The following is a 27,348-nucleotide window of genomic DNA, read 5'->3' on the forward strand; positions in this document are numbered from 1 at the left end:
TAAGATACGAGGTATCCCCAACGCAAGCATTTAACTGAAGAAATCTGAAACTTTAAAGCCTTTAAAATACTTTGTTTCATAATAAATGTACGTTTTGTTATGAGACAGTTTAATGAAATTCATATTTCTAATCAAAAGAAAAACAAAACTTGCGTGAAGAAATGTTGAGACGTCATTAAAATTCCTTTTCATTTAGGTGAGAGTATGAATGTATTTGGCGTATACCTTGTTCTATAAACCGCAATACCTTACTACATTTGTTTTTTATTTACATAAAGGTGTAGGTATGGTAATATATTGCCATATTCTTAATACTAATATAAAGAATTGCCTTCCTGATAAATAATAAATCTACATCTCTTAATTAAATATTGAAACTAACACACGTATTAGATACTGGTTTACTGTTATTTTTCTCGTTTTCATCTAAATAAGTGTTGATGATTAAAATTTCTTTTGTTTGTGGAACGGAACTGCCTTGAGCGTTTGGATAAAAGCTTCATTCAGTTGTGCGCCATAATTTTTATTCAAATATCGAAGAATGCGAGCTCGGAGTTTATTTATGCAGTTTTTTAATTCTCATACTTAGGGTTTATTTAAAGATTATTCATTAAGAGCTGGCGTTTTTCAAAGCAGGCCGTGACTACAAAACAATGGGATGCTTAATTAAAATGTATGAACATGATGTGCATTATATGATTATTGAAATATACGATGTGAAATCACAATGAAGCTACAAGAAACAGCTTTAACGGCCATTAATTAGTGTGAGCTAAGTTGGTTGTTATATTATAGATTAGCAGTATAAGTTTGTTTTATTCTTTAGTTACGATTATTTAATTTATGTGAAGTTAAGACTAAAGAAATAATTTAATACTATATTTGGTAGTCAAAACCGCGAATACCTGAAGAACTTAATTTATTTTCATGAATATTGCATTTTAACACTTCCTCGTTAAGATTCTCACTTGTGTAATAAGTGTGCATGTTATTAATATCTTATAGATAAAATTTAACTAGATCATACGAGTATATTTTCTTTTCCAAAGTGTGATATTTGTCAAGTTCACTTTCGTAAAATTTGTATTATAATATGATGAGGACAAACGGTGTAGGGAGAGAATTTATGACACGTATGAGTTGTTTAAGGGTTTATGAAGTTCACGAGCGTTGCGAGCACCTTAATGTTAAATACCAAGCGACTCACTCATTTGTGACGTCATAAACGGTGTAGTGCGCCGTAAAAGTCCGCCTGTATACCTGTAAATTAAATAGAAAATTACGTGCTTGAAGCGCCTTCTTTAATGACTCTTAATTAAAGTAAACACGTCCGTAATTGCTCATGGAATCAAAAAACATGGAAAATATTATTTGCGTTCTTCGAAAATTCTTTATTTTTTTAGGCCATAGTCGGCAATGGAGCTGGTTGATCGCCTGATGGTATGCGCTACCACCGCCCATGAACATTTGGAGAGGCGTAAGGCCGATTGCAGACCTTAAGCCTCTACAAATGGATTGCCGACTTCAAATTTTGACTTTTGACGAGAGGAATGAAGGAAAGGACTGGGAAGGGCAAGGAAAACGATCTGGGCCTCCGGCTCTCCCATGAAAGACCGGCGTGAAAAACCATGTATGCTATTTCACGCCGGTCTTCTGTGGTGTTGTGGTACTTCCCCGGTGCGAGCTGGCCCAATTCGTGCCGAAGCGTGCTCGACTGCCACATAATAGGCTTTTTTAATGCTTGTTGTTAATTTAAAACGACGTAAGATATTTAAAGGTCTCAGTGCAAAAAGGCGCAGAGTGAGAGAGAGAGAGAGTAGTGCTCCATCAGCGGCTGCATCATTCAATGACCGATTCCTATATTGAGTTTTATTTATAAAGTACATAGTACTCAAATGCGATACAACATCATTTCAATGTTAAAGCAAATAAATTCATCCAACTTACTTCCTTAATGTTGTGTTGGAAGAGAACATAGCGTAAGTTCGGTGAACACTGGTAGCCGCGAACGTTTAGTTGTCTCTGCAAAAATAACATACATTATATTTATTTTGAAGTTAAAGTTAACTCAAGCACTGATGAGATGAAAGTTGCTGCGACGTGTCCTATTAAAAGACAGTAAAATTTGCGTTTCTGAGTATTTTGTATTTCTCTTCACCAGAGATCCTAAGTTACGTGAACATAATATATAAAGATTTTTTACAGATTCGAAGATCTTATTATACAGAGTATAATCTATACATTATGTAACATTTTAAAGGTCTTAAAACGAATCAACTCCACAAGTTAAATAATTGATGTGATTTCTGATAATATTCCTTGGGTTAACGACTCAATCGACCTCAATAATTAGAAGCTGTAGAACTTCATGTAAGTCTCAAGTTTGTGGATAAGATTGTTGGCGATAATTATAGACAGTTTAAGCTGTGCCATCTGTTATCTTTAATGCGCTCCATATAATTCGTTTAAAACGTAATTTATCTTATTTTAACCGATGTGTACGTAAGGCTTTAAGTTGTAATATACTGTAATGGATTATTTCGTTGGTGATTGGACAGGTGTTGTTGTGTTTTTAAAATATATCAGGATCGTTCTTTTTACGTACGTCTGTTTTACATAATCAAGTTCAATGCATGTTAATAATATGAAATATGGTTTAAAATTATGCACATTGTAATTTGTTGGGTAGAAGACGAGATTGTAATTACATAAGATGATAGAGTGCCGGTATAAATCATCGGGAAGGCAGGCGTATCACTTTGCGAAGCGGTTAGTTGAAGTAACGAGCAATTTACGTAGTGAAAATTGAATTTGCATTGTTTTGCATCGCTCCCGAGAAATTCAAATGCGCTTAATGTTAACGAATATTTTGTAATTAACGCAAGATGTGCAGGGGTTCTTAGGTTACACTTTTTTAATTATATACTACAATTTGAAGGATTATCATATTATACGACCATGGTAAAGAAGCAATTAGTTGGTGATCACTGTTATCATACGTACATGTAACATCATATTGTTTTAACATCATAAATTTATTCTAACATAATCTTAATCTTATTTTTAAAACCGTTCACAAAAATTTATAGAAACTAAATCAAACTTATAGTCACTTTACGATATTTATTACCAATATCGGATTCAATAGATCCATTAATACATTCAATTTTGAACTTGGCACAGGTGTCCTGACTAATAGTATTTAAACTGGATAGATATATGCGATATTGTCTAATAATATTATAAGGATAAAGCTTTAATTATATTATTAGAAAAATAAACGTACTGTAAATTGACACAACATTACGCATTGCAATTTTTTGCAGTGGTTAATAATGAGATTTCATGCTTTCATAATAAATCCACGTCAGTAACCCTTACGAAAATTGGGCACAAGGGAATAAATAATCATATCTCATGTACATAAATTCATCATGTAAATGAAAAATATTATTTTACAATTTTGTAACACACAAGCCCAGTTAATTTTTACCATTACCAGAAACACAGATAACATAAACTAGTAATGTGATTTACTTACCAGAGTGTGGTTGGTGACTAGAACAGATAGAGTATTGTTGAAGGTGTTCAAAGCGAGCAGTCCCCCGTCGTCCGCTTGGTACACAAGCTGGTACGAGCTCACCCAGGTGGTGGGAAGGCGGTCGCCGGTCAGGTCACCGCGAAGGAACTCGTCCAAGCGCATGCGACGACCAGACCAATATAGTAGTTCGTCCACATATCTACGAGTTAATATGATACATTATCGTATTTTTGTTTAGTGAAAATAGCGCTATCAACTTTATTATTTTTATAAGTTTCATTCTAAATGATCATTTGATATTAAAAGGTTCCTATACCTGAAACAAAATTAGATTTTTTTCGATATTCCGAGTGTTATAACGTTACTTTATTTTCAAATCAGTATAAATTGAGTTCAAATTACCAATTGAATTTATTATATTGTTGTATATTTTATTAGTCCTGAAAGAATATTGATAATTTAAATAAGCCATGTAGCCATAAACACACAAAACACATTTTCAATGACTATTTGATTACATATTGACTATTTTAAAACGAATAAATACTGGCACACCCTACCAAGAGACGGTCAGCGAAGCATCACACGCGATCTTGCATGCAATAGCCTCTCTTTGTCACCAGAATTGAATACCTTGGGGTATTCGGATATTGCAAGTTGGCCGAGGAAATATGGTAGACCGGTAACGGAAACTGGCCAAATAGAATTTATATACGATGCCATTTATTAAATGCAACGGTCACAAGTAACGTTAACTTCGTCGCATTGCAGTGGACACGGAGGTGAATTAAAAAGAGAGAAATTTATCATTGCAGGTTGTTAAAATCATACAAAATATTCAGTGAAGTTGCAATATTATTTCTAAAAATCTGCCCGAATTTTTAACTGCAGAGCATCGGACACAGATGTCACCGACATATGAAATAAAAGATATTTTTGATTGCGAATAACTTACCCCAATAGATAAATGGCTGTGACGATTCCGGCGATGACGAAACTTATGACCATCAAAGAAAATATGATGCTTCTCCAGTTGTGTCCATCTCCGGGGTAAAGATCCTAAACATTTTGATTATTAATAGATTTATAAATATTATTTTTTGTGTTAATACTATTTATTTTAATTGAGCAACTGAAACATTTAACTTGTAACTAAAATTAAATTGGTTTCAGTTGGTCTTGTTTGTTGTTTTGAAGCGAGTTAAAAAAAACGAGAAAACTATTTTTGTACAAAAATAATACTGCTAATTATAAAAAGTTGTTGAGAATGATTCTTTTATAGCATAGATATAGTTTCCCAAAACTGAAATCTTATAAGATATAATACATAATTTCTTATTGCTCAAGATTAGCAGTAGGAAAATGTGGCAAGTTGAGGCCTAGGGGAAATAACTCCTGTCAAACTTAGTGGTTAGGCAATCAGCACGCGGCAGGGGCGACAATGTAAGAAAATTGAGATTCAGCCTCACATTTAAGACCGTTTGTACGATGCAATTTACGTCTTTATTGTTTGTTGGTAAGTTCTTGACTTAATCATGTAATTTACCACTAATGACGATTAATATCTGATTTTGAATAAGGTGGATTATAATGATATATTTCAAAAGGAAAAATAAATATTTCGCATAAACCATAAATTTAAAAAAACAACCCTGCATTACAAAAAAAAAATGCTGCAAAAAAGCAGCTGTGTACACCGCACGTTTTTTTTTATAAAATCATCTTTTGTTATTATCAGCTGGTAATATCAAAAGATGGTTATATTTTACGTATTTTTTTCTATAAGATATGACGTGTACGCAAACCTTTCTAATCATCTATACGTTAAAGAGATTATGCAGTCATAAATTTTTATAGAGTAGGCACCTCTTCCTTGGCAGACTTGGGGTCGGCGACTTGCAGGGTCTCGTCGGGCGGGAGGCGCCAGGAGCCGCCGCCGCCGCCGCCGCCCGAGCGGTCCGTGTGGCCAGTGGCGTGCATGCGCCGCCGCAACGCCGCGCGCACCCGCCACCGCGCCGCACTATGCGCCCGCGCAACCGCGGACCAGCAGCCCGCGACCCACCGCGTCGCTAAGCAGTGGGAACGCCTCCATCACTGAAAGGATAATTTTTATTAAGTTCTATTACGTACTGAGAATACTTCATATACATTATTTTAAATAATTTTTATCATAATAAAGATATTATATTTTAATAACATTCATAATACACTCACACATAACAATTTAAATCATAATATTCTTAATATAAGTAGATAAATTTCAAACATACTAGCTGAAAATCCTCTCCAAAATTCTAAAATAATTTATTATGTAATCGAAAACTCTATGATACGGCTGTGAGTCTGGAGAGCAATAAATAAATGTGAATATTGAAAAAAGTTTTTGCTCGATTAAAATAATATTCTAAGCTCCGTATTAACAAATCATTTCATTATTTAAAAATACCTTACGACACTTATCTGTTATTTTATATAGATTTTAAACTTTCTGCTTTTATATAATATCCAAGTCAAAAAGAGGTTCTATCACGTTATATAGAATATGTGCACAATACTAAATATTCTTCTTCATTAGGTACTAAAACAAGAATGTAGAAAGCTAATGTGAACATTGCCACAACCGATGTCCGACGCTTGGGGTTTGTGTCGTTTGCACTCACACCGCGGCAAGCTAAAATGTAATTTGTCAACACGCTTTACAAAGCCGTTTATGATCTGTACTTGCAATTTAAACATAATTATGATTTAATTTGAAACAGTTACGTTTTTTTGGAAGGAAAATAAGCTACGATGATTGTTATTATTTCTATAAAAATATAAAACTCAAGAAATTGTAGGTATGTTTTCTAAATTCCTCCATTGTTTTACCTAATATGTACCGCCAATAATTGTACACTTCTGGTCTATTTCATAATATAATTTAGCTACTATATAACTATAACTAAATATTACTCTCGATTTAAAAATATCTCGACTACGGCGAAAATAAGGTTAAGCCTTCTGTATTCTTATCAATGTGTATGCCTGTACTAGCGTAACAACTGCTTAATGATTGTGATTACAATTTGAAAATGAGGTACACGTAAAAGTTGATGATGAAATGGATTTGTTTTTTTTTACGTCACGTCGTATCTATATATAAAAAACTCAAAGGTGACTCACTGACATAGTGATCTATTAACGCACAGCCCAAATCACTGGACGGATCGAGCTGAATTTTTGCATGCAGATAGATGTAATGACGTAGGCATCCGCTAAAAGAGGATTTTGATAAATTCCACCCCCAAGGGGACAAAATAGGGAATGAAAGTTTGTACCATGAAAATTTATTAGGACCCCGCTGGTGAAGCTGCGAGCAACAGCTAGATGAAGATAAACTTCCTAACGGGCATAATTTGGATAGCGATTATTATCATCGGCATCTTAGTTTCGTTACAAGTGCTTAAGCTATGCCTATAGCCACTATCTTTTCCTTCCATCAATATCTGTATCGTGATAGCTAAAAGAGAATTCTAGTGTATGTAAAGAATATTGATTGTTTTAGACGTAGTAGCTTTATTTCATTCTTCGTACCAAGGGGGTGGGGAGATAAAGAATTGGATAAACGCCAACGGGGGCACGCGTCCGCACCTTTTACATTCGTCCAGCGTTTGCTTTACGACTCTGTAACGCTTATTTTAGTATTTCCACGATGGGATTTTAGATTGATGCTACTATATTGCGAGTTTATCTAATTCTCCCATAACGTCATAAATTTGAAGGATAAAGATAGCCTTCGCATACCTTGGTTGTCAATTAAATAAAAGAATATATATTAAATATCCGAAAACGAATTATGTTTCCACTATGTTTAGCATAACTTAATTATTACAATACGGCGATCTTATGGTTCTGGTTATAAGTCTCATATATTTTCTCATATAAATAAGATTTTAATATGAACATTAACTTACATATTTTAGCTTACAGTTATATCATAGCATTATATTATAACTCACTACGTCTAACACGTCGATAAAAACAAGTAGCTATAAATGCAGCGTTGGCAAGAAAATCGCTGACAGTCAAAGCACTCCATAGAGAAAGGCGTGCTAATTGTAATCAGTGCCAGAAAAGATCAGCAGAAGGCTCTCACAGATTTTTATCTAGGCCGCAAAGCGCTGGCACATTTGTAATAATTTAGCGAGATTCACTGCGGCCTGCGGGCTTTGGCTAATGAGTATATTGAGCTCAAACGCTGGCGTAGAAATTTAATTCACTGCTTCATTTTTCCCATGAGTTCTGCATTTTAAACTTCGTAAAAAACTCAAATGTAAATGGTGATATAAATGTTTCGAATTAATATATCACAAAGATATCTTTTTACATTCATTAGTATAAATCCGTTATGTTTTCTTTTTCAGTTAATTGTATACACGATTATGTATAAATTAATATCTAAGAGTTAAATGATCTCGGCCAAATTTTATACAAATGTTCGTGGCAGTGATAGCGCTTATCGTTAGGCGACCCGCCCGTTCCTTTGTTGACTATGACATTAAAAAATATATATTTTACAGCAAATTATTCATTGTTATAAAATTTTCGATATAAGCAAACTCTGGATAGCAGCCAGTTACTAATTCAATTGATGAACGTTATGTTCCTGAGTTGATTTTCACGATAAATTGTTTTTTTTTTATTAAATTTGTTCGTTTCATACATGAGATTTACATTGAACTTCTAATATTTATTTATGTATACATGTTATATATTAAGTATGATTAAAATATATAATTGATATTATTTTAAAAGACAGACAGACTACAGAGTTTCTTGTCGGTTCTTCTCTGTAGAAACTGCTTTCCGAACCGGTGGTAAATGTTATAACTGTGTAATATGACTATTCAAAAGTGCTCCTAAAGGAAGTAATTGAATAAATAAATGTTTGAGTTTGAGCATGAGTATGTTATTAAATATACAAAAGACGTTACATACTTTTTATTTAATTTAACGTACTTGGTAAGTTTTAAAGTAAAAGATTTTTCAAATTAATAATAAAATAACATAAAATATACATTTCTACCATAGAAAACTATGATTTTATTATTCTCTTCATTAATATTATAAGCCGTAGTGTCTCAGCGGTGAAGACCTTGGACTTAAATTGAACCCGACATTCCCGAAGTCCTACAGGTAAACATGCAGAAAACAAACAGATTTTTCAATTTGTCTGCGCATTTTCTCCATCTGAGAAAACCGCTATGTGACCTATGCCAACCCAAACTTGGCCAGTGAGGTGGATTATGGCCTGTGATGATGATGAATATTATACAGGCCACAGGCAATAAAATATATATTATTATTTATTTTTATTTATTTGGTTCCATTGCTAACAGCTCCGACGCGATAAGGTTGAATGCAATTACACTGAATATAGTAAGTTTTTTTACCCAGATATTTGAAATATCTGTCAAAGTAGTAAATATATTATTTCTTTCAAGTCTATAATTCTATATCTGCTTAGCGATTAAAAATCACTCCCATAAAATATACCCAAATATTGAACAGTGAAATCATGATTAAATTCCACCCACCCTCGGTAGGTTCAAAAATATTGAGGCTCCTAAGTAATGGAGAAATTATCCCTTTATTTGCTGACGGTGCACTTTCCATAGCTTTTATCAACCCCCTAATTTAAGAAAAGGTTTGAAACTATGCATGATAACGAATATAATAAAAAGGGAAGGGATAATAACAATGTCCATCAGATAGCACATCCGCTGGATAAAAACTTTGGATGCGGCATAATAAAACTAAAAAGTGACTGCAATACTTTGTGACATTTTTCTAACTGAAACCAGACAGACGTTTTATCGATGCTTATCTTTCAAGATGCTATTCTTATTGGCTTTTGTTTAAAATCCGCTTCATTTCAAGAACTTTATTGTCCCTTTTGGTTCTGTCTCGAAAGCTTTCTCGTGTCTTATCTTCTATCCAATGCTACTTAACTGGCTTACCCTTGTCTTTGGATCTTTACTTGCTCGTGTAATATTGCATCAAAGAAATAGCTGGGAGTGTCGTTGAAGTATATTGTTAAGGAACATTTAAATATTGTACTATATTTTTATCTTAATATCCTCTTTATTAATTGAAAAGTATTTATTACAAAGGTATCTTTAAAAATTTGACTTAATTCTTAAAATATTATATCATATTTATCATTAAGTGCTTGATCGACGTGCAATTGTATAATCTGACTATATGTTCTTTCAATTTTGCTCTTTCGTATTTTCGAACAAAACATTACTAGTGCTCGATATACACCATAAGTTTTATTTCCCCACGTGGACAAATAATTGTGCTGATAATGGTAAGTTGCTATTTATATTTAGGTATCGAAAAACAACATTTCCTACGTGCTTGCTTTAGAGATAGCGTTTGGCTCGTGGCCAATTCTATTAAGCAGTATTAAACCAAAATTTTAACATTATCCAGCTTTGTATTGCAATTCTATATTTGGTTTTTTAAAAGATTTTAATAAAAAGACGCATTATATATTATCAATAACATCATACGAATTTAAACATAAGTATTATATAAATAGTTTAAAAATTTCCTATCAACAATTTAGCATTTAACACAAACAAATATTTAGTAAAACGAAATTTATCCATTAAGAATTTTCAATCCAACGTGCTAAACGAGCTGCAAATTTCTGGTGAAGTGTTTTAAAATAGGAAAAAAGCTACGTCGAGTGAAATGGTGTGAACAGCGTGGACCTCACGGAGTGCAGTTAATCTCTTTATCTCTACGGTACATTTACGGTGACGGTAATCCATCTCTCGCTGTATGGCGTATGGTATAAATATAACCTTTGACAAAGATCGTGAGGTTCAATGTATGGTTAATATGATACATGCGATAGTAAACTTATTGTGCATCGAAATTATAAAATTGCAGTTGAGTGCCCTAACAATGGAAAATTAATACTTGAGTATTATCGTAACTGTTAAAATGATCAAGATTTGCAATATAATTTTCTTTGTCATTTTTAATTGTGTTTTTTAATAAACACATTACAATGACATATTTATTTTCTACAAAAAAGGCCAGTGTTACTCTATCTAAAAAAAAAAAACTGTACGATCGAAGAAAACGAAGGAGGTTCTCATCCTTCGTTTTTGGGAACGACGGTTAAAGATCATTAAATCAATCAACAGGTTTGATGCATCGCGATGATGTATAACTATGATAAGATTTAAATGATTTGAATTGGTCAGTCTAATTTAAGATTTTTGTTGAGCTTATTAATATAAGTCTACGGAAACATTTTCAAGTTAAACACCAACACACGTTGTAAATTAAACGGTCAGCAATATTGCTCACATTATATGACAGCGTGCTACCGAAGGCTCTACCAAAGTTTGTACCGAAATTACTTCCAGAAACATTGTACATATAATAATAGAACAAATTATGAGGCGAGTAATTGGCAGAATAATTTTCCATCACCGTTGTAGCTTGTATTACTTTATGAAATTACGCTTTTACGCTAAATTTAGACTGGAAGATTTGTGAACTTTAAAGCTTTTAGGTTTTATACTATTTTTCAAATAAAAAAAAAACACACACAAAGTTCTGAGTTGGAAATATTTAAACTGATGTAGAAATTCATTGCTTTATACAAAAAATATTAAAAACTCCGCATTGACTTGATTACTAATATAGCATTATGTTTTCTGTGATCTTGATACAAACATTATGTTAAATGGCATATTCATCAAACGATTTTCAAGAGACTTATAGCAACTCAAGATATATGAAAGTGTCTTTGGCTACTGTACTATAATATAAAAGTGAGTAAAAAGCATAATCTCTTTTAGTACGTTTAAAGTAATTATTACGCAATATTTAAAACATATTTAAATCTATTCAAAATATTATAATATATCAAAATAACGCAAAAGCGCAGAAGCTTGCATAATTTGCTACGAATTAGTTTCGGAATTGCAGCAATAGTAAGTAATGTAAATTTAACAAGTCCGCAAGTATACATTCCAGGGAAATATTATAGATAATTAGTTTTCATTTAGAATTTGTGATACATTAATCTAATGGGTTTTAATGAGTGTTTAAATCATCACTACACAAAACATTACAATGCGGTTATACAACATACATGTGAAAGAGACTACAACAAGTATATCGTGATATATAAGCAGAAATAATGTTACCATTGGTAACCAATGTGTGTTAGTATTATTTTATATACATTTAAATTAATATTATAAAGAGGAAAACAACTGTGATTTTTTTATGTTTTAACACAAAATATGCGAAACAGATTTATAAAATTCATTCACCATTAGAAAGCTGCATCACTGGGTGACTGGCTATATTTTATTTAGTTTTTATCCCGGGACAACCGGGGTGGAGCCGGGTCAAACGGGAAGAAATGTAGAATATGTAACAGAAGCGATTTTTGTTATTTCATGATTAAGGAATATATCTATAAAAATATTCCCATTTCCAAAAAAATAATAATAACTAAAACAACAAACCGACATTAAGTTTTCCTCTTTTCAATAAGCTCATCATTTCGCAACTCAATTTAAATCAGATAAGCGTTTACAACAAAAGATTCACTTTAAGCGCATTGCTTCATTTTATTGAATCGAATTATCGAGCGATACGCTTTGTGCAATGAGTTGTAATCTAGTAATTGGCAATTTAACGTAACAGCTATAGAAATATCGTTCATGAAATATTCATAAAGACTTTTTCATAATCCTTATTCGAGAAGCTTAAAACATTCGTGATATACGATGACATTATTCGCTAACGGTCCTTGGCTGAACAAAAGGTATGCAGAACGTGCCGGATTCAGTCTATAAATCTCTCGGGGTGCAATAAGGATTTTACCTGCTTTGACGCCGCCTCGGATAAAAGTTTCATGTTGGAATTGTATCGGTGCGCATTCCCTTTGCCATTGACTTATTAGGTGCAACCCGTGTCTCAGTACGTTTACGTTTGCGTATCTCATATTCATCATTAAATGGTAGATTTAATCAATCACAAGTCCGAATATAGTAAAATAATATATGAGAGCGTCTAAATAAATTAAGAACGCTATTGTTTATATTAAAATTAATAATTCAATGTTAATATTATATTGTAACTGTGAAACGATTTTCACAAAGTTTGTAGATATGCATTTAAAATAATAAATGAAATACGCGGTTTTTTAAAGTTATGAAAAGTATATTTTATCATTCGTATTCTTGTTCCTGTAATAGGAACGTCGATTTCAATTAGTTAAATTCGTTCAACGTCCAAGCGGATGAAAAAAGGTAATTTATCTTTCAGCAAAAGTTTGTGCGGTACAGAATAAAACCGTTGTACCAGTTTTAAATATCTCCTTTGTATAATTTTTTATTATTCAAAAAGTTATTGAGGCTAGGTTCAAGATACGTTGGGTCTTCATCAAGATTCGAGTGCTACAAAGAGGCAAAACGTGATTCAAGTCGCGCTATACCAGCGTTGCTCAGCATTTCTGATTGTGTTGATTAGGATAATTTATTTTATGGTACAAACAATTTCCATCTGTGATTTCGATATTTCCACAGGTGCTGTCTATTGTTATTTCCTCGATATGTTCGTTATTAACAACACTTTTGAAACATTATTGGTGCGTTCGACTGCCTTTGGTGCTTTGAGTAATTATAATCAGTCACATATAAGTGATATTTTATATTATTTAAAGTTCAAAAACTCAGTCTAATTACATTTGAACTGTTTGTAAAACGAATCAATACAAATGTTTTATCGATGAAAAACCAACATCATGTTATAAGTATAAGACAAAATATTGTTCTAAACTGGAACGATTAAAGTTTTTACCGCGAGCTAATTAATAGATGCAGTATCCAATACAAAAGTTCGCGTATACCTACCGCAGTTTCTGCAGCGCTTATGAAACAAGTTTATGTTAGATTTAACGATATTATCTAATTTGAAAATTAAAAGTGTATCTCTTCTGTAATATGTATTTGATTTAAGGCATGTTTCTGTCGATTAGCTAAAAACCGTAGTAGTGTTCCTTCATGTTAGAAGAAAAATATAATGTTATATAGAAGCATCATATAACTGCGTATCACTAAGAAACTAGAAGGAAGATTTGATAGGTCATACGAGATTGAAGATGAAAAACATGGAATGAACATGAGCTCAGAATTCTTAATATTATTGCTAGTATCAGCCGCCATTTCTTCCATATGAGGGAGTTACGTCTATGTAAATTCTGTACTTGGGCGGATTCGAATTGTTTTCATTATACGCTTTGTCTTGGCCTAATTTACTACCACGGAGCCAAGGACATTGCGTATTTCATACATAAAGCTGAAAATATTAACAATTCTTTATATAAGCGCAAACTGTATTATTAAAAACTGAATAAAATTAGATAACCCGATATAGTTTTCTAGAAAGACATCCATTATCGAGGTATTCATAAATTTTACTAATAACGTTCACAAAAGTACCTTTTCTCCTGCTAAGATTTTAATATAAACAGCAAATAATTCTATTAAAGTTTTTTCGTAATACCCAAAATGTTCTGCGCCCGCAGAGCGAAAACATGGAAACAATTGAAAAAAAAAATCGTAAATCTCACTGAACTTTGTAAATCGCTCGATTACTACCGGTCCAAGTTGGCACAACACATTTTGTTTTAAAACTAGGCCTTGTTCTTTGTACAAAAAGTTTTAATTAAATTTCGCTGACCGGTTTAAGGCTGTGTATGATGTAGTTATTGAAATTGATCTAATATTATATATTTGAAAGTTTGTTTGTCCGTCAATCACACTGAAACTACTGAACGAATTTAGTTAAAACTTGGTATACTTGGTATACAGGTTATGAGGGCGGAGGTTATCCGGGCGGAGCCGGCACGAGCGTCTAGCATTTAAATAATAAAAAGTATCTTTGGAGCTTTTGTATTATTTATATATTATTACATGTTATCTAACAAACTGAGAGAATTTACCTTTAATTCACCGTGGGTACTATCTGAATCGCTCCAAATAAACCATTAGGTTGGACTGCATGCAGTTCGATTTAGCCTAATATATCGTATCGTTCCACACAAGTAGCACGTCAGTCGTACGCAAACGCTTAGTTAGTGTCAGGTTGACGGGCACCTAGCCTGAGCCAGATGCCACCGTCACACGCCACCTCACTGCACACGCCACACGCCACATGCCATCCGCAACCCCCACAAAGGCGTTGTTATATGACAAACAATATATGGCCCGCTAGTAGAGATTAGTGCATAGCCATAATCCTCGCTATTGTCGATGTCATTTAGTTCGCTCCTTGTATGGCTAGTGAAGTTGGAGTTCTCTCGTATTCACGGCTTTTCATAGTCGATATTGCGCTGATACTAATTATTAACAAAGGTATTATGCTTTGTGACTATAACATAAATTTAGATATGGTATATGACTACAAAAAGGACAGTGGATAACAGTATTTTGTCTTGTAGGTATATATTATTTCTATCCTTTCAATGTTGATTAAAAATAATAAAACTTTTAATGTATTTTATAGAACCACTAGCCCGCGGCTTTGCGCGCGTTGTCAAAAGATAATATATGTCTATATTATCGGGGTTCTCGGGGTTCTCCCGCATAGTTCCTGTTCCCATGGTATTTCCGAGATAAAAATATCATATGCCCTCCCTCAGGCCACAAATAATCTCAGTCACTCAATCAGTTTAGTGGATAGGCATGAAGGTGAGACAGTTAGACGGATATACAAACAGAAATAGTTACTTTCATATCTATCATAATAGTGATAAATTATGCTGTTTAATTTTCTTCCAATTAAACAAAAATAATGAAAGCAAAGTGAAGTGGAAAAGTAGTTTTAGCGCTTAATTAATGATGAAATTTATTTGCGTAAACTATTGTCGCATAAGTTCTCGATTTTATTTTCTCATTTTAATAACAACGTTGGAGTCTCGTTGAGAGAAATGCAAGATAATTAAAGTGTAGAATCCGAGAGGTGTAATTGATTCTTTCGAGCTCCCTATCTTAGCTCGAAGAAGTTGCGCCATTGTGATTGTTAAAAGAGTTGTAGTTGGCGAACATTTTAATCCATTACAGGGAGAAAAGAAAATATTTATTAACAGAAAAGAGTTGGAGCATTAAAGTAAATTTAATGTTGAACAATTTCATTTAAAGAATTCATGTATTGTGTGTGGAGGTACGCCAATGAAAATATAGTGCAGGTATCGTACCCGTTGCGAGTAAATTCGCACGAAAATAGTACGAGGAATTATTTGAGCGAGGTGAAATGTAAAAATAAGTTCTTGCCTCGTGACGGGTGCACATAATGACCGAATCCCAAGCCTCCGGCTCGAGCAAACAGAGCCGATCCCAATTTATTGCCTGCACCGGGGACTCTTCGCCGCTTCGAGTCATAAAAAATTTACGGCACAACCACTGCAATTGGTATGAAAGGAAATTGTATCAAACAAGACACCTGCCGTTTCGTGTTAGATTCGAATTCAGCTCTTTTTTGCTTCATAGAAATAAAATTCGATGTATAAAAACTTGTGAATCTTATCCACCCTACTAAGTCATATGAAGGTTAATTTAGATTAAGAAAGAAAAATGCAGATTTTTTTATAACAATTAATGTCCAAGACATTAATTGTTAGTATAACAAGAGAAAAGAACGTGAAAAAAAATGATACAACCTTAGAAGAACCACGACAAGGAAACTGTATTTCAAATAAAAAAAACCGTATTGGAATCGGTCTATCCGTTTGAAAGCTACGATGCAACAAACCGTTTGCGTCGGGGCTTGAAAAATTTAATTGCTTTATTATGTAAAATCTGCTTTTGGTTTATTAATCTGCTTTTGAGTCATCGACCAAACATAAACGTTAGAAATGATAATACATTATATGAAGCCTGAATTAAAAAAACTAAATATCTTATATATTGATAACAGTTTATAATTTAAACTAATTTAACAAGTACATACTGCACTGAAGGTCCGAATTTGTCCAAACATTTTTGCTCATTGTTAGTTAGCATAGAAACTTTCTCTAACTCATTGCGATGTACCTACGTTTACGATCACTGCGCATAAATACATTTTTTATATTTTCACACAATGGCTCTACCACAATGCCTTCTCATGAAATGAAAATATACTTTTTCCTTTTTTTAAATACCGTAGTACCGTCATTTTATTGCGCTCGCTTGAATGAATTTTTTAACCGCATAACACTAGCAGTTCATTTGCTTCCTCAAAATAAAAATAAAAACTTGCGTAATTTTCTTTTTTATGTACGTAATTTTGATAATTATATTAGACAAATATAGAAATATCAAATTATATAAACAAGAAATAGTTAGAATTCATGATGTTTATATGTTAATTCTGAGTCGAGTATAAAATAATCATACCGATATACACAATACATATGTTTCTTTAATATATTTAAACCATATTAATCCAATATTCTCGAAAATAGTTGGAATGCATGTTACTTATTAGCTGAAGGAAGATTCGAATTTTGTTACAAAATATCCAGTGGACCGTGAAATAAAGTTTCGGTATTTAAATGAAACGAAACGGTCCAACAATTTTTAGGGTTTTCCATTGCCTGTCCTCTGTTTTATTAATGACTCGTGTAAATTCATGAATTTTGATGCGTTTTTCTCAACCACGTGTACAAAATAGCTATGATTATCATACATTTGAATGTAATATTGTTTCATAGTGTGAATGTATAAAATATTTTCAAACTATCTTCAAACTTATAGTATTACCACAGATAACATAATGCTATAGTATTACTATTATTATATCGTAAAAAGATTGACTTGCATAATAGTACAGGATATAATTAAAATTAAATTAATATTATCTGATTTTGATGAAACAATATTCAATAACCACAACTAATTGATATGGATTGATGTTGGTATTACACGCAATGAATATGCGGTCTGAACTTTGCCCTTTTGTACTTAAATGTTTGTAAATGACCATCCTGAATCATTACAGATATAGTAAGTGTATTTGATATGATGCACTTTCATCGTCCTAATGTTCTTTAGTTTAGCTTCAGATCAGAGCTACCAAAAATATGTATGGTTTTTGATGTAAATGCTGTTTTGTAGATAACTGCACTGTACCTGAAACAATATATATATATTTTTAAATAAAGTTATATAATTCAGTTCACTTAATTTCCTACTTTGAAATTGGTTTACGTATCTCCATTTCCAAGAAAAATCGCACGATAAGTATCGCTATTAATATTGTGTTATTATTTTTAAATACATACATACAATTTTATAATGTATTACAGTTTTATTTGAACCTTCAGTACCAATTTTTATGTATCTTGAAATCTCGTGGTTCTAATTCGAGCTAAACCATACCTAATGTATTTTTACCTCATCGAGCCAAGACTCTTGATCCTTTCCCATTCTACAGTTGACTAGTCACGGGAAGCAGGAAGCCACAAATAAATATCTTAAGTGTTTTTGGACGAATTCATTTATCTTAGGAAAACATTTGAGGTCAAAGAGGGCATGACGTTCACTCGATTCTCTTAAGTATTGATGAATCGGATCGTTTACTGAACATCAGAAAACTGTTACGATAATATAGGGACTGGTTTAAGGGCAAAACATAGTCATATTATAGAGTAACTTGATTATTTTATTAAGTACAAAAAGTTTTCAATTTGACAGTATTTTGTAACACACTTATTACTTTTTACTGGGGAACGGAATTTTGACGCAACTTTTTAAATATAAAAATAATCAAAATTTTATTTTTATTTAAAAGCTGTAACTTGTCATGTGTCAATGTTCCATTTGTTCTTCATCTTTTCTTTTATGGCAACCCTAATTTGAATTTATCTAGTTCTGACAGGTTGAAGTAGGCTTAGACTTTTGGTAAAAATAATTATTTATTTAGGATTACAGGATTACAGGAGCTAAGTGCGAATTGCGTGCTACAAAAAAAAATAGCGATTTATTCTTTCCGATTATAATTGTTATCTTCGAGTATAATACATAAGTAAGAGACCTAAGATTCGATAATGTCACCACAACCCCTGTCAAGAAGTATTTATAAATGTTTGCGTATATTAGCCTACTTTTTGTAGTCCCCTTAAGATGAATTTGATGCTTTAAATAAGAGGTAGCACAGATAACATAATACTATACTGAGGGGATAAAATTTGTCATTGTAAATAAGTAAAGTTGCTTAAAGATTTGTAGCAATTGGTATCATGCAATCCTAAAATTAAGACAAAGTAAAAAGGATTGCAATAAAAGACTGAAAATGAATTGAGTCTGAACTATTGTTGCAGTCCGTAACCAGGTGTAATTCAAAATTGAATATCACGTTATCGCAACTTCGTTCGAAGAACCTGCACATGACGCCTTTTATAAAATGCCAATACCGAGTGCGGTACAGATCGAGCCATAAATTACAAATAGTTATTTCTGAAATAAAGTGTTATTTAAATATTGAAACGAAAGACGAAATTTGAATACCCTTAACGACACAATTTTAATATCGTTCCCCGTTTTTTTTATATATTGCAGAAATATACATACAAAAGAAAGTTAAATAAACTTTTTTTTAAATATTACAAAGCGATGATAATAATATTAGAAACCGATAAAATAGCATTGCTGGTAAGCTATAGCCAATTAATGGTTATTGTCTAATATCCGATGTAATTCGTAGCAGATATGTGCTGATCATCTTAATACAACATTGTTAATCAATCTTTGGAATGTTCCAGAGCATAAAGTGAGAGTTAGGAAAGCTCACAATAGGAATTATAAACAGTTAGAGTTTAAATGCTCAAAATATGATATTCCTTACCTTATATTCTGAAATCTAACATCCCCACACAACTCAAAGTAAGCAGACAATTCGTAACAAAAATTCAGCTTCACTGCTACAAATCCGTATTACAGGATACACAGATATTGTCTTTAGCCAGCTATCCGATTTGATTGGAAAAGCTGTTTTGTAATAAATCCTGCCCGTCACAGGTCATTGATTTCCAACCAAAACAATGGTATTGGGATCGCAAACGGATTAGGTAATACATCTTGGCGAGCTTTCCAATGAAATCATTTGTTAAAATACAACCTCATAGCCTCCAATTCTAACTGCCGGTGAAGCATGATATTTCAGATTCGATTTTCGCTATGAAATTGAATTGATTGCTAGGGCAATTTGGCGAATCGAGTAGTTTGAGGAAACTTGGACCCAAAACTATTATTCCTTGATTGATAATTTTGTTCTGCAATGTTTTGTTTAGCATTAGATAAAGATTATTCACACAGCATGTTTGAACGCTTGATTTATGTAAATGTTAGAATCGAGTGTGCTTTAACATGAGTTGAATATAGGTAGAAAAGGTTGCCAAAAACACCAATAAACAACTTACATATTCGTTGTGAATTTTCTCATGTTGTTTGTGAGGTCATTTCCCTTCAGTAACATGATCTGGGTATGCTTTTTATACTTAATAAAAAAGTGGTTTAATAGTCAAAGTAAAAAATTATTACTACTGATAAAATGGTCCATTACTTGAATGTAGATTAATAGAATGTTCCCAAGGTTAGCTTATAGTTTACTATTATCTGGTAGATTTATAGGAGATGTCTATAAGTTTATTGTTCATAGTCGTTCGGGAAAAGGGTAAATAACGCTTCGGTGGTTGGACAGGGGATATATGGGCAATTCGTGGTTGATGTTTCGAGCCGTAGCTCCCTAGAGTTTATAACGAATGTACTACAAACCATCTGGATTTACACATAAGCTTTCTTAATGTTTACAAAACATATTTATTGCGAGTGAGAGTATAAATTTGAAGATCTCGAACACCTGATATGGAACTCCAGGAGCTCCGATACGCTGTAACGTGCATAGGATCATTCCTATGACGTCATCGTCATACATTGTTATTTTTTTTTTTTTTTTTAATGTCATAGCGGGCAACTGAACTGGTGGTTCGCCTGATGGTAAACGATCACCACCGCCCATGAACATTCGCAGAGGCTCAGACCTCTGAAAATGCGCTGCCCACTTTTAAGGGATATGGGATAAGGAAAGGATTGATGAGTGGAAAGAAGGAATGGACTGGGAAGGGCTAGGAGAAGGAAATAGGCCTCCTGTTCAGTTTGATGAGCATTTTCTATCGACTTAAAATAATCTAGATCTGGAACATTTGATATTGATATCAACGATGTGTGCAGAAATTCGGGAAGAAAGGTATTATACATACATACATATAACATTAACTATACGTTAAACCTAATTTTATTGAAACCCGCGAAAGAGCTAGCCGCTATTTATTAAATAACAGTGTTTTTACCTCTAATATTCATGTTTTATTGCACTTGTATAATGTGAAAAGTAGAGACCACAAACGTGTGACAGAATATGCCAAAAGACATACAATATTCCATTTCAACACTGTAACGCGTCCGAAGCCCTTCGCATATTATGACAAAAGTAAATTTTCTATGGCATCAACAGCGCAGTAAAAACGCAGTATAAACTGAATGTTTAGACTGTTTACCGCGTTCGGTTTATTTTTGTACCTTTTCCTGTGTAAAGAGAAATGGAGATAAAGTATGTGAAAAATGTATTTATTGACATGTGATAAAATAACTGAAATATTGCGCAGTGAATCAATCTCTGTCGAGTAAAGTGTGTTTATACATAGCAACATTTTTCAGTTTACCTCTGAAATTGTTCAACTATTTTAACGAAACTACATTAAGATATCCTACTAATCCTACTTCCTACTAATATTATAAATGCGAAAGTTTGTAAGGATGTGTGTGTGTTTGTTGCTCTTTCACGCAAAAACTACTGAACCGTTTACGTTGAAATTCGATACGTAGACAGCTGGACAACTGGAATAACATATTTTAGGCAACTTTTTATCCCGATATTCCTACGGGATACGGACTTACGCGGGTGAAACCGCGGAGCGCAGCTAGTAACTAATAATTTAAACAGTATCTACTGCTACTAGTATTTTGGGAAGATATTTGGTGGTGATCATGGTTTTTCATTATTAAAAAAAATTTACAGTTTTATATCAAGTACGTGGAATAAACGGAAATCCTAGACATTGCGTCGAGCCGCCAGGATCGACAATAAAACAACACTTGATTGTCACACGCTACCGCAGCTCACGAAATTGATCGAATCGGAAATTAACAAGCCTGCTCAAATACCTGCAAATTTTGTAAATAAAATTAGCGCACAGCTCGTTTCAGTTGCTGGTTTACGCTCAAATGAATTCTGTTCTTAAAGGCTGCACCCTGTAATTTAATTAGGGGCAATTTGTGCCGCCTCTTGCACGAGACGTGCGCCGAATGCCACGTTGTTCGACAAATTTCATTACAGGCTATTGTAGTACACAAGACTGCATCCCTGTTAGCAGTCATCGCTTTAATCAGTTAAGTTATAATTGATCAAATTGTCAAATTGAATAGCGAGAGTCGTAGCAGATTTGACTTCACATCTTTAAATATTGTATTCAATTTAATGCTTATGCGAATTATAATAATACTGTGGATTATATAGATTGGATAATACGGTGGACTTCTTCGAGATTTTAGTATAATGTGTGTATTTATTTCATTGAAATCTCAGTCCATCTCATAGTGATATCTTATACAAGAGTCAAGAGTTAGTTAATCTGAAGGTGACCTTTCGCAATATGCCTCGACACAGGATACTTAGATAATATCGCGATCACCGCAAGGAAATCTACATAAAAATATTCTGAATTAGTAATCCACAGGCAAGGTCTTTTACTGACAAGAAGCACTTTAAAATATATACACTCACGTAGTGATTTGTACTTTTGATACTTTTAAATGTTCGTAGGTTATCACAAAGATACTCTGGTATATTTTGCTTTAGACATCCCAAAGTTTATTTGTATTTGAACACGACCATAGTTGTTTATCATACTCGTGCTAGTTAACGCCTATATATGCTGAATGTTGATGCAGCAAAAGTTAAATAAAAACTTCGAGTTAACACTGCAGTTGCTCTCGACATCAAATATGAAAATGTCATCTCAACAAATGTGGATACTATGTGGTCTCCGTTACGTAAGCAAGAAAGGAAGAGAAATATTGCATCAAAGAGAATTTGAAATATTGCCAAGTACATGCGTCGCAGTATGAATTGATTTTGCTGCCTTATGTGATATCCCGTGCCCGGCGAGATACTTCTTAGCTTTTTGTAATTTTTTAATTCTTTAATTAATGATCACTTCTACAAAAGTAGCAATTACTTTAACTGATTTAATAAATAAGTAAACAGGGTTGTAATTTTCTTGTGTTTGATTTTAAGCGAGTATTATTACATTTAGAAATTAAATCATTAAAAATAAATTCGAACACTACAGCGAGTCACGCTCAGTGTTCGAAACGTCGGGTTAATCATATAATGAATAAATCGCGTTTAAAATCCGTTAAAAAGTTTTTAATTTCTAAGGGTTGTAATTACTGGAAATTTACTGCGGCTATAATATTATTAGTATAATCCGCGCAAAATAGTTGCAAATGTAAATTCAACTTATTTACTTAGTAAACCCATAAAGCGATGATAATAATTGCTGAATAATTTTAATGTTATCAACCAATGCCCGTTTGTATTTTGAGAGTAAATTACACTGGAAATCGCAGCGTATATTTGTCAAAAAAAAAGACAATTTATAACTATATTAGAAGTTTGGGTCAAAACACGTATTTAAATTAAAATACTGTTTCCAAAATAATTTATTGTTGTTATTATTATTTTAGTTTTATTGTTTAAAAGTTGGTAGTTTAAGTCTTCATTGCTAATATGCTAATATTAGATATACTTACATACATACTTTTAGTACTGTTATAAGTAATGAACTAATAAAATAATGAAGAATATAAGATATGCAATGAATATACAATAAAGAATTGCAATTTTCAAATATCATTACATAAACGGTAGTAAGTTGTAGGTTTTATGTATTATGACGAACCAAAAACGCTTCTAAACGAAGTCTAGTTGAATAAATAAATGTTTGAGTTTCAAAGTATATCTTCATCATCATACACGCAAGGCGTATAACAGTTTTATTAATCATCCGATATTCTGTGAAAACGGAAAAATGTTTCCAGCAAATTAATATTTCACGCATATCCGCGAGTGCTCCCTCTCGAGTATCACTCTGCTGGATTAACTTCGTTGATAAGTACTTCGCCACAAGTGGGGGTTCGCGTTTTTGTAATGGACCTGAAAATAGTGGATTGGAGAAATATTACAAGGACGCGTCTTTGTAGGTTATGGCTAGTTTATTCAAAAATATATGTATGTGATTAGTTAATTGATTATATTATTTTGTTACTGCCTGCCCTGTGATTTATTATTTATTTTACTTTTCTTTTTTATTTAAAGGATCACAAAAGATAACATGTGTACTTAAGCTATACATCATTTGGAAATATAAGTTGGCTTTAGTACAACCATGTGACAACAACTTACATATATAAATCTCTTGTTCCATCGGAAAGAAAGATACGTTTCTAGTACTATTTGTGATATAATACAAAAGTACATTTAATTGAAATGGTGCATAACAAATGTCATTCTAATAAATACCGTGTCGTCTATAAAGCGCATTGGCAATGATTCTATCAGCACTTACTCTCTTGACGTGTACGAATGATGCTCGTACGCCACGGTAACGTTCCTGCATGATGTTTGGTACCGCCTATTGAATTGAACGCTATTGTATCGTTTTACTGGAGCCTGTTATTCTGTACAAGTGAGTTATTGACGCAATGTTAGTTCACTTTCCAAGCGATTTAAATTATGACTTTGATTAACGCCAATGTTTGATTCCATTAAACGAGAAAGTGCCCTAAATGAGTGAAAAGAAACATAGTAGTAATATTCAGTTGTTATGGAAGGTTTATTTTTACCCATATTGTATGCTTAAGAGAAAATCAAAAGATTATCATAACACCATAATGAGATATCTCTTTATGGTTATCTCTTTATTTGAACCAATTTATCTACAAAAGTTAACATCGAGTAAATTTAGTTGCGTTTTAAACAAAAATTAAGAGGCAATCATAAAGAACAGCTTTTACGCGAGAGTAAACACGACCACGGGTGGAAACATAATATTTTTCCCGCGAAATTTAATCTTATTTGTACTGCATAAAAGATGACAAGACAAATAAACTTTGTAACACGACGTAACTGCAAATGTCATTTCAATCAACAAAGCGAACGCTAACAAAACAGCCGAAATCAAAACATCGATTTGAAAATAACGACTGTCTTAAAATCGATCGACAGACATTCTAATATTAGATTATTTAGTTATTTTATCGATGTTATAAAGCTGCCGCGGTGAGTTTAAGGGGTTTTTCATTACGCCATTTAAACACCGTGCCATAAAATTTATCTGCTATGATATAGTTCGGTTCGCAGTAAAATGACGTTAACGGGACGGAAACGATAGAACAACAGTATTAGTAAATCAAAAATATCAGTTAATGTAATTGACGAACGCGTTAATCGCGCTACCATATTAAATAAAGTACAACGAAAACTTATAGCGTCGCGGGGGCCGGGAGCAAAGAAACCTTTAAATGCAGTTAAACATTACTTCGGTGCCACTTTAATTGATTAGTTGTGAATATCATAAAAAAGTAAGATACGTATTTAATAGTAACATAAACATTATTTGAAATAATCTCCTTGCTTGTTAGATGCTTATTAGATGGTCGGGAAATGCAATAGTTTTCTCGAGAAAAATATAACATAAAGCCATTCTAAAACCTATTATATAAGACCTAAAATATTCTTTTTCTATAATTAACTTACTGCAAATCTTGTAATCTTATTTAGTTAGCAGCTAATGTTATTAAAATGTTTATTAATCCGCTTAAGAATGAAGCGTAGAGTGACTTCATAATATATAAACAGAACAGTTTTAAAATAGACTTATCGTGGGAAGTTTTAGACAAAAGTGGTGCTACCTTGCGTGCAAGAGTCGATTATTTATTTATAAAGTCCATCCAAACCGTCTGTACAGATTAGATAGTAAGTTTAGTAGCTACACGCCGAATTTGCATTTAAACAAAAGTCACGGAAGGAAGCCTACAGAGGAAAGGGTAAGAGACCTCGCGTTGAAGTTGGAATCTATGTTCCTTTCAATAGTAAATAAAATACATACGAGGAAGCAACAAAATTAATTAGTTATCAACGATATTTGGCCACAACGATATATCATAATAAAAAGCTGATTGAATGAAGTTGTATTCCAGGGAAACGTTTATCCTAAGTTTGCCGCACATTGCACACCTACTCAGAGTACATCTACTTCCGACCTTTTTACATAACCCCGTTTAACAAAACCGCAAACTTTTAATCGTACCTCGTTCCTCCACAATACCGTACCATATTGTGCTGCGGTAAGAAGAATTAAATATACTGTATATAAAATAACATACAATATAAATGTTACAACTGGGATTTAGCATTTGGTTATCAAACTCAAACATAATAAATAACAAAATACAACAAAATACTAGTTTTAACTTGAACGATTTCAGCTCATTTCTGGTATCGATGCCAAAGAAAAGATGTAAAATCTGTAGCAAGCGACGCTTGAGATCGAAACGGGCATGAATTGAAATATTATCCGAGATTTTTTGCTCGGAGTGGTTGGGAAGTGCTATCATTGAAAGTTAAACTGAAGAAAATTTGACGAAAGCTTCGGATTTGGCCGTCCTCTAGAGTACTTCAATTGAGTGATAATATCCTCAATTAGAGTTATTTTGTCTTAGAGATGTGTTTGAAGAATTTAGGTGTGCTTTTGTGAAATATTCCGAATTTATTATCACTTTTACTAACTACGAGTAGTAGATTTAGACTCACTAATGTATTTTTAGTTAATATAATTTGTATAAACGACACCTGTAGTTGTAAATTGTTTGACTGTTTCCTGGAAAAACAGACAACTAACATGCAATATGATATTAAATAGGGATTTAAGCACTTTTTCATCCATTGTCATCGTTAGCGAATTATACTAAACATTAATTTAAACTAAAATACAAGGTACTTGAATCACGCTATCCATCCATTATGAAGTATGAACTGAATTATTATAATACTGACTAAATATATTCGAACGTTCTCATTTTTTTTATTTATATAAAATATTTAGAATAAATGCTTTAAATATACAAGACAATAATACTGAAGATAAATCTATTAAATAAATTACAACGCCACTGAAATAATGGCATGATTGATATTAGAGAATAGTTGATAAAGTTACATAATATTAATGTCCAAATAGTATTTGTTATAACAAATATATGTCACCAACCTCCCAATTCTAAAATGGTACTAAATAAAAATTCCCTACCAAACACAAAAAGAATCACGTGAAACGATCGAAAACTCGAGAAAAGTCTAAAATAAACAATACAGTTGATTTGAGAACTTTCTTAGCTTTAACGTAGTAATATACGTATTAAGATACTAATAATAACAACCTACTCTATCCCCGATGCGAATTAGCAACAAGACGAACCTACTTTAATTGACTCGAGAGTACGGATGTATATATATCGGACTTAATGCACTCCGGACTTGCTTGCACTGAACAACTCGACACTCCCACAAAACTTTAAATAAGACTTGTAAAAGTTCGCGCCTGTAGTTGTCAGTACATAAAT

The 27,348-nt window shown here is 32.7% G+C and overlaps 1 protein-coding gene across 3 annotated transcripts in view; it reads right to left on the reverse strand.

Annotated features, from left to right (window-relative positions):
- Positions 1 to 27,348, reverse strand: part of LOC119830872 (inactive dipeptidyl peptidase 10) — a 72,026-nt gene that overhangs the window by 10,661 nt on the left and 34,017 nt on the right. For all 3 annotated transcript variants that reach the window (XM_038354050.1, XM_038354066.1, XM_038354058.1), the window contains exons 3-7: positions 5,408 to 5,635; positions 4,497 to 4,600; positions 3,542 to 3,740; positions 1,948 to 2,022; positions 1,208 to 1,260 (exon numbers count right to left, since the gene is read on the reverse strand). In XM_038354050.1, coding sequence (XP_038209978.1) covers positions 1,208 to 1,260; positions 1,948 to 2,022; positions 3,542 to 3,740; positions 4,497 to 4,600; positions 5,408 to 5,521 — 545 coding nt within the window. In that variant the 5' untranslated portion in view covers positions 5,522 to 5,635. The remainder of the gene's footprint in view (positions 1 to 1,207; positions 1,261 to 1,947; positions 2,023 to 3,541; positions 3,741 to 4,496; positions 4,601 to 5,407; positions 5,636 to 27,348) is intronic.

This window comes from Zerene cesonia, chromosome 1 (assembly GCF_012273895.1).
Source record: "Zerene cesonia ecotype Mississippi chromosome 1, Zerene_cesonia_1.1, whole genome shotgun sequence".
Taxonomy (NCBI): Eukaryota; Metazoa; Arthropoda; class Insecta; order Lepidoptera; family Pieridae; genus Zerene; species Zerene cesonia.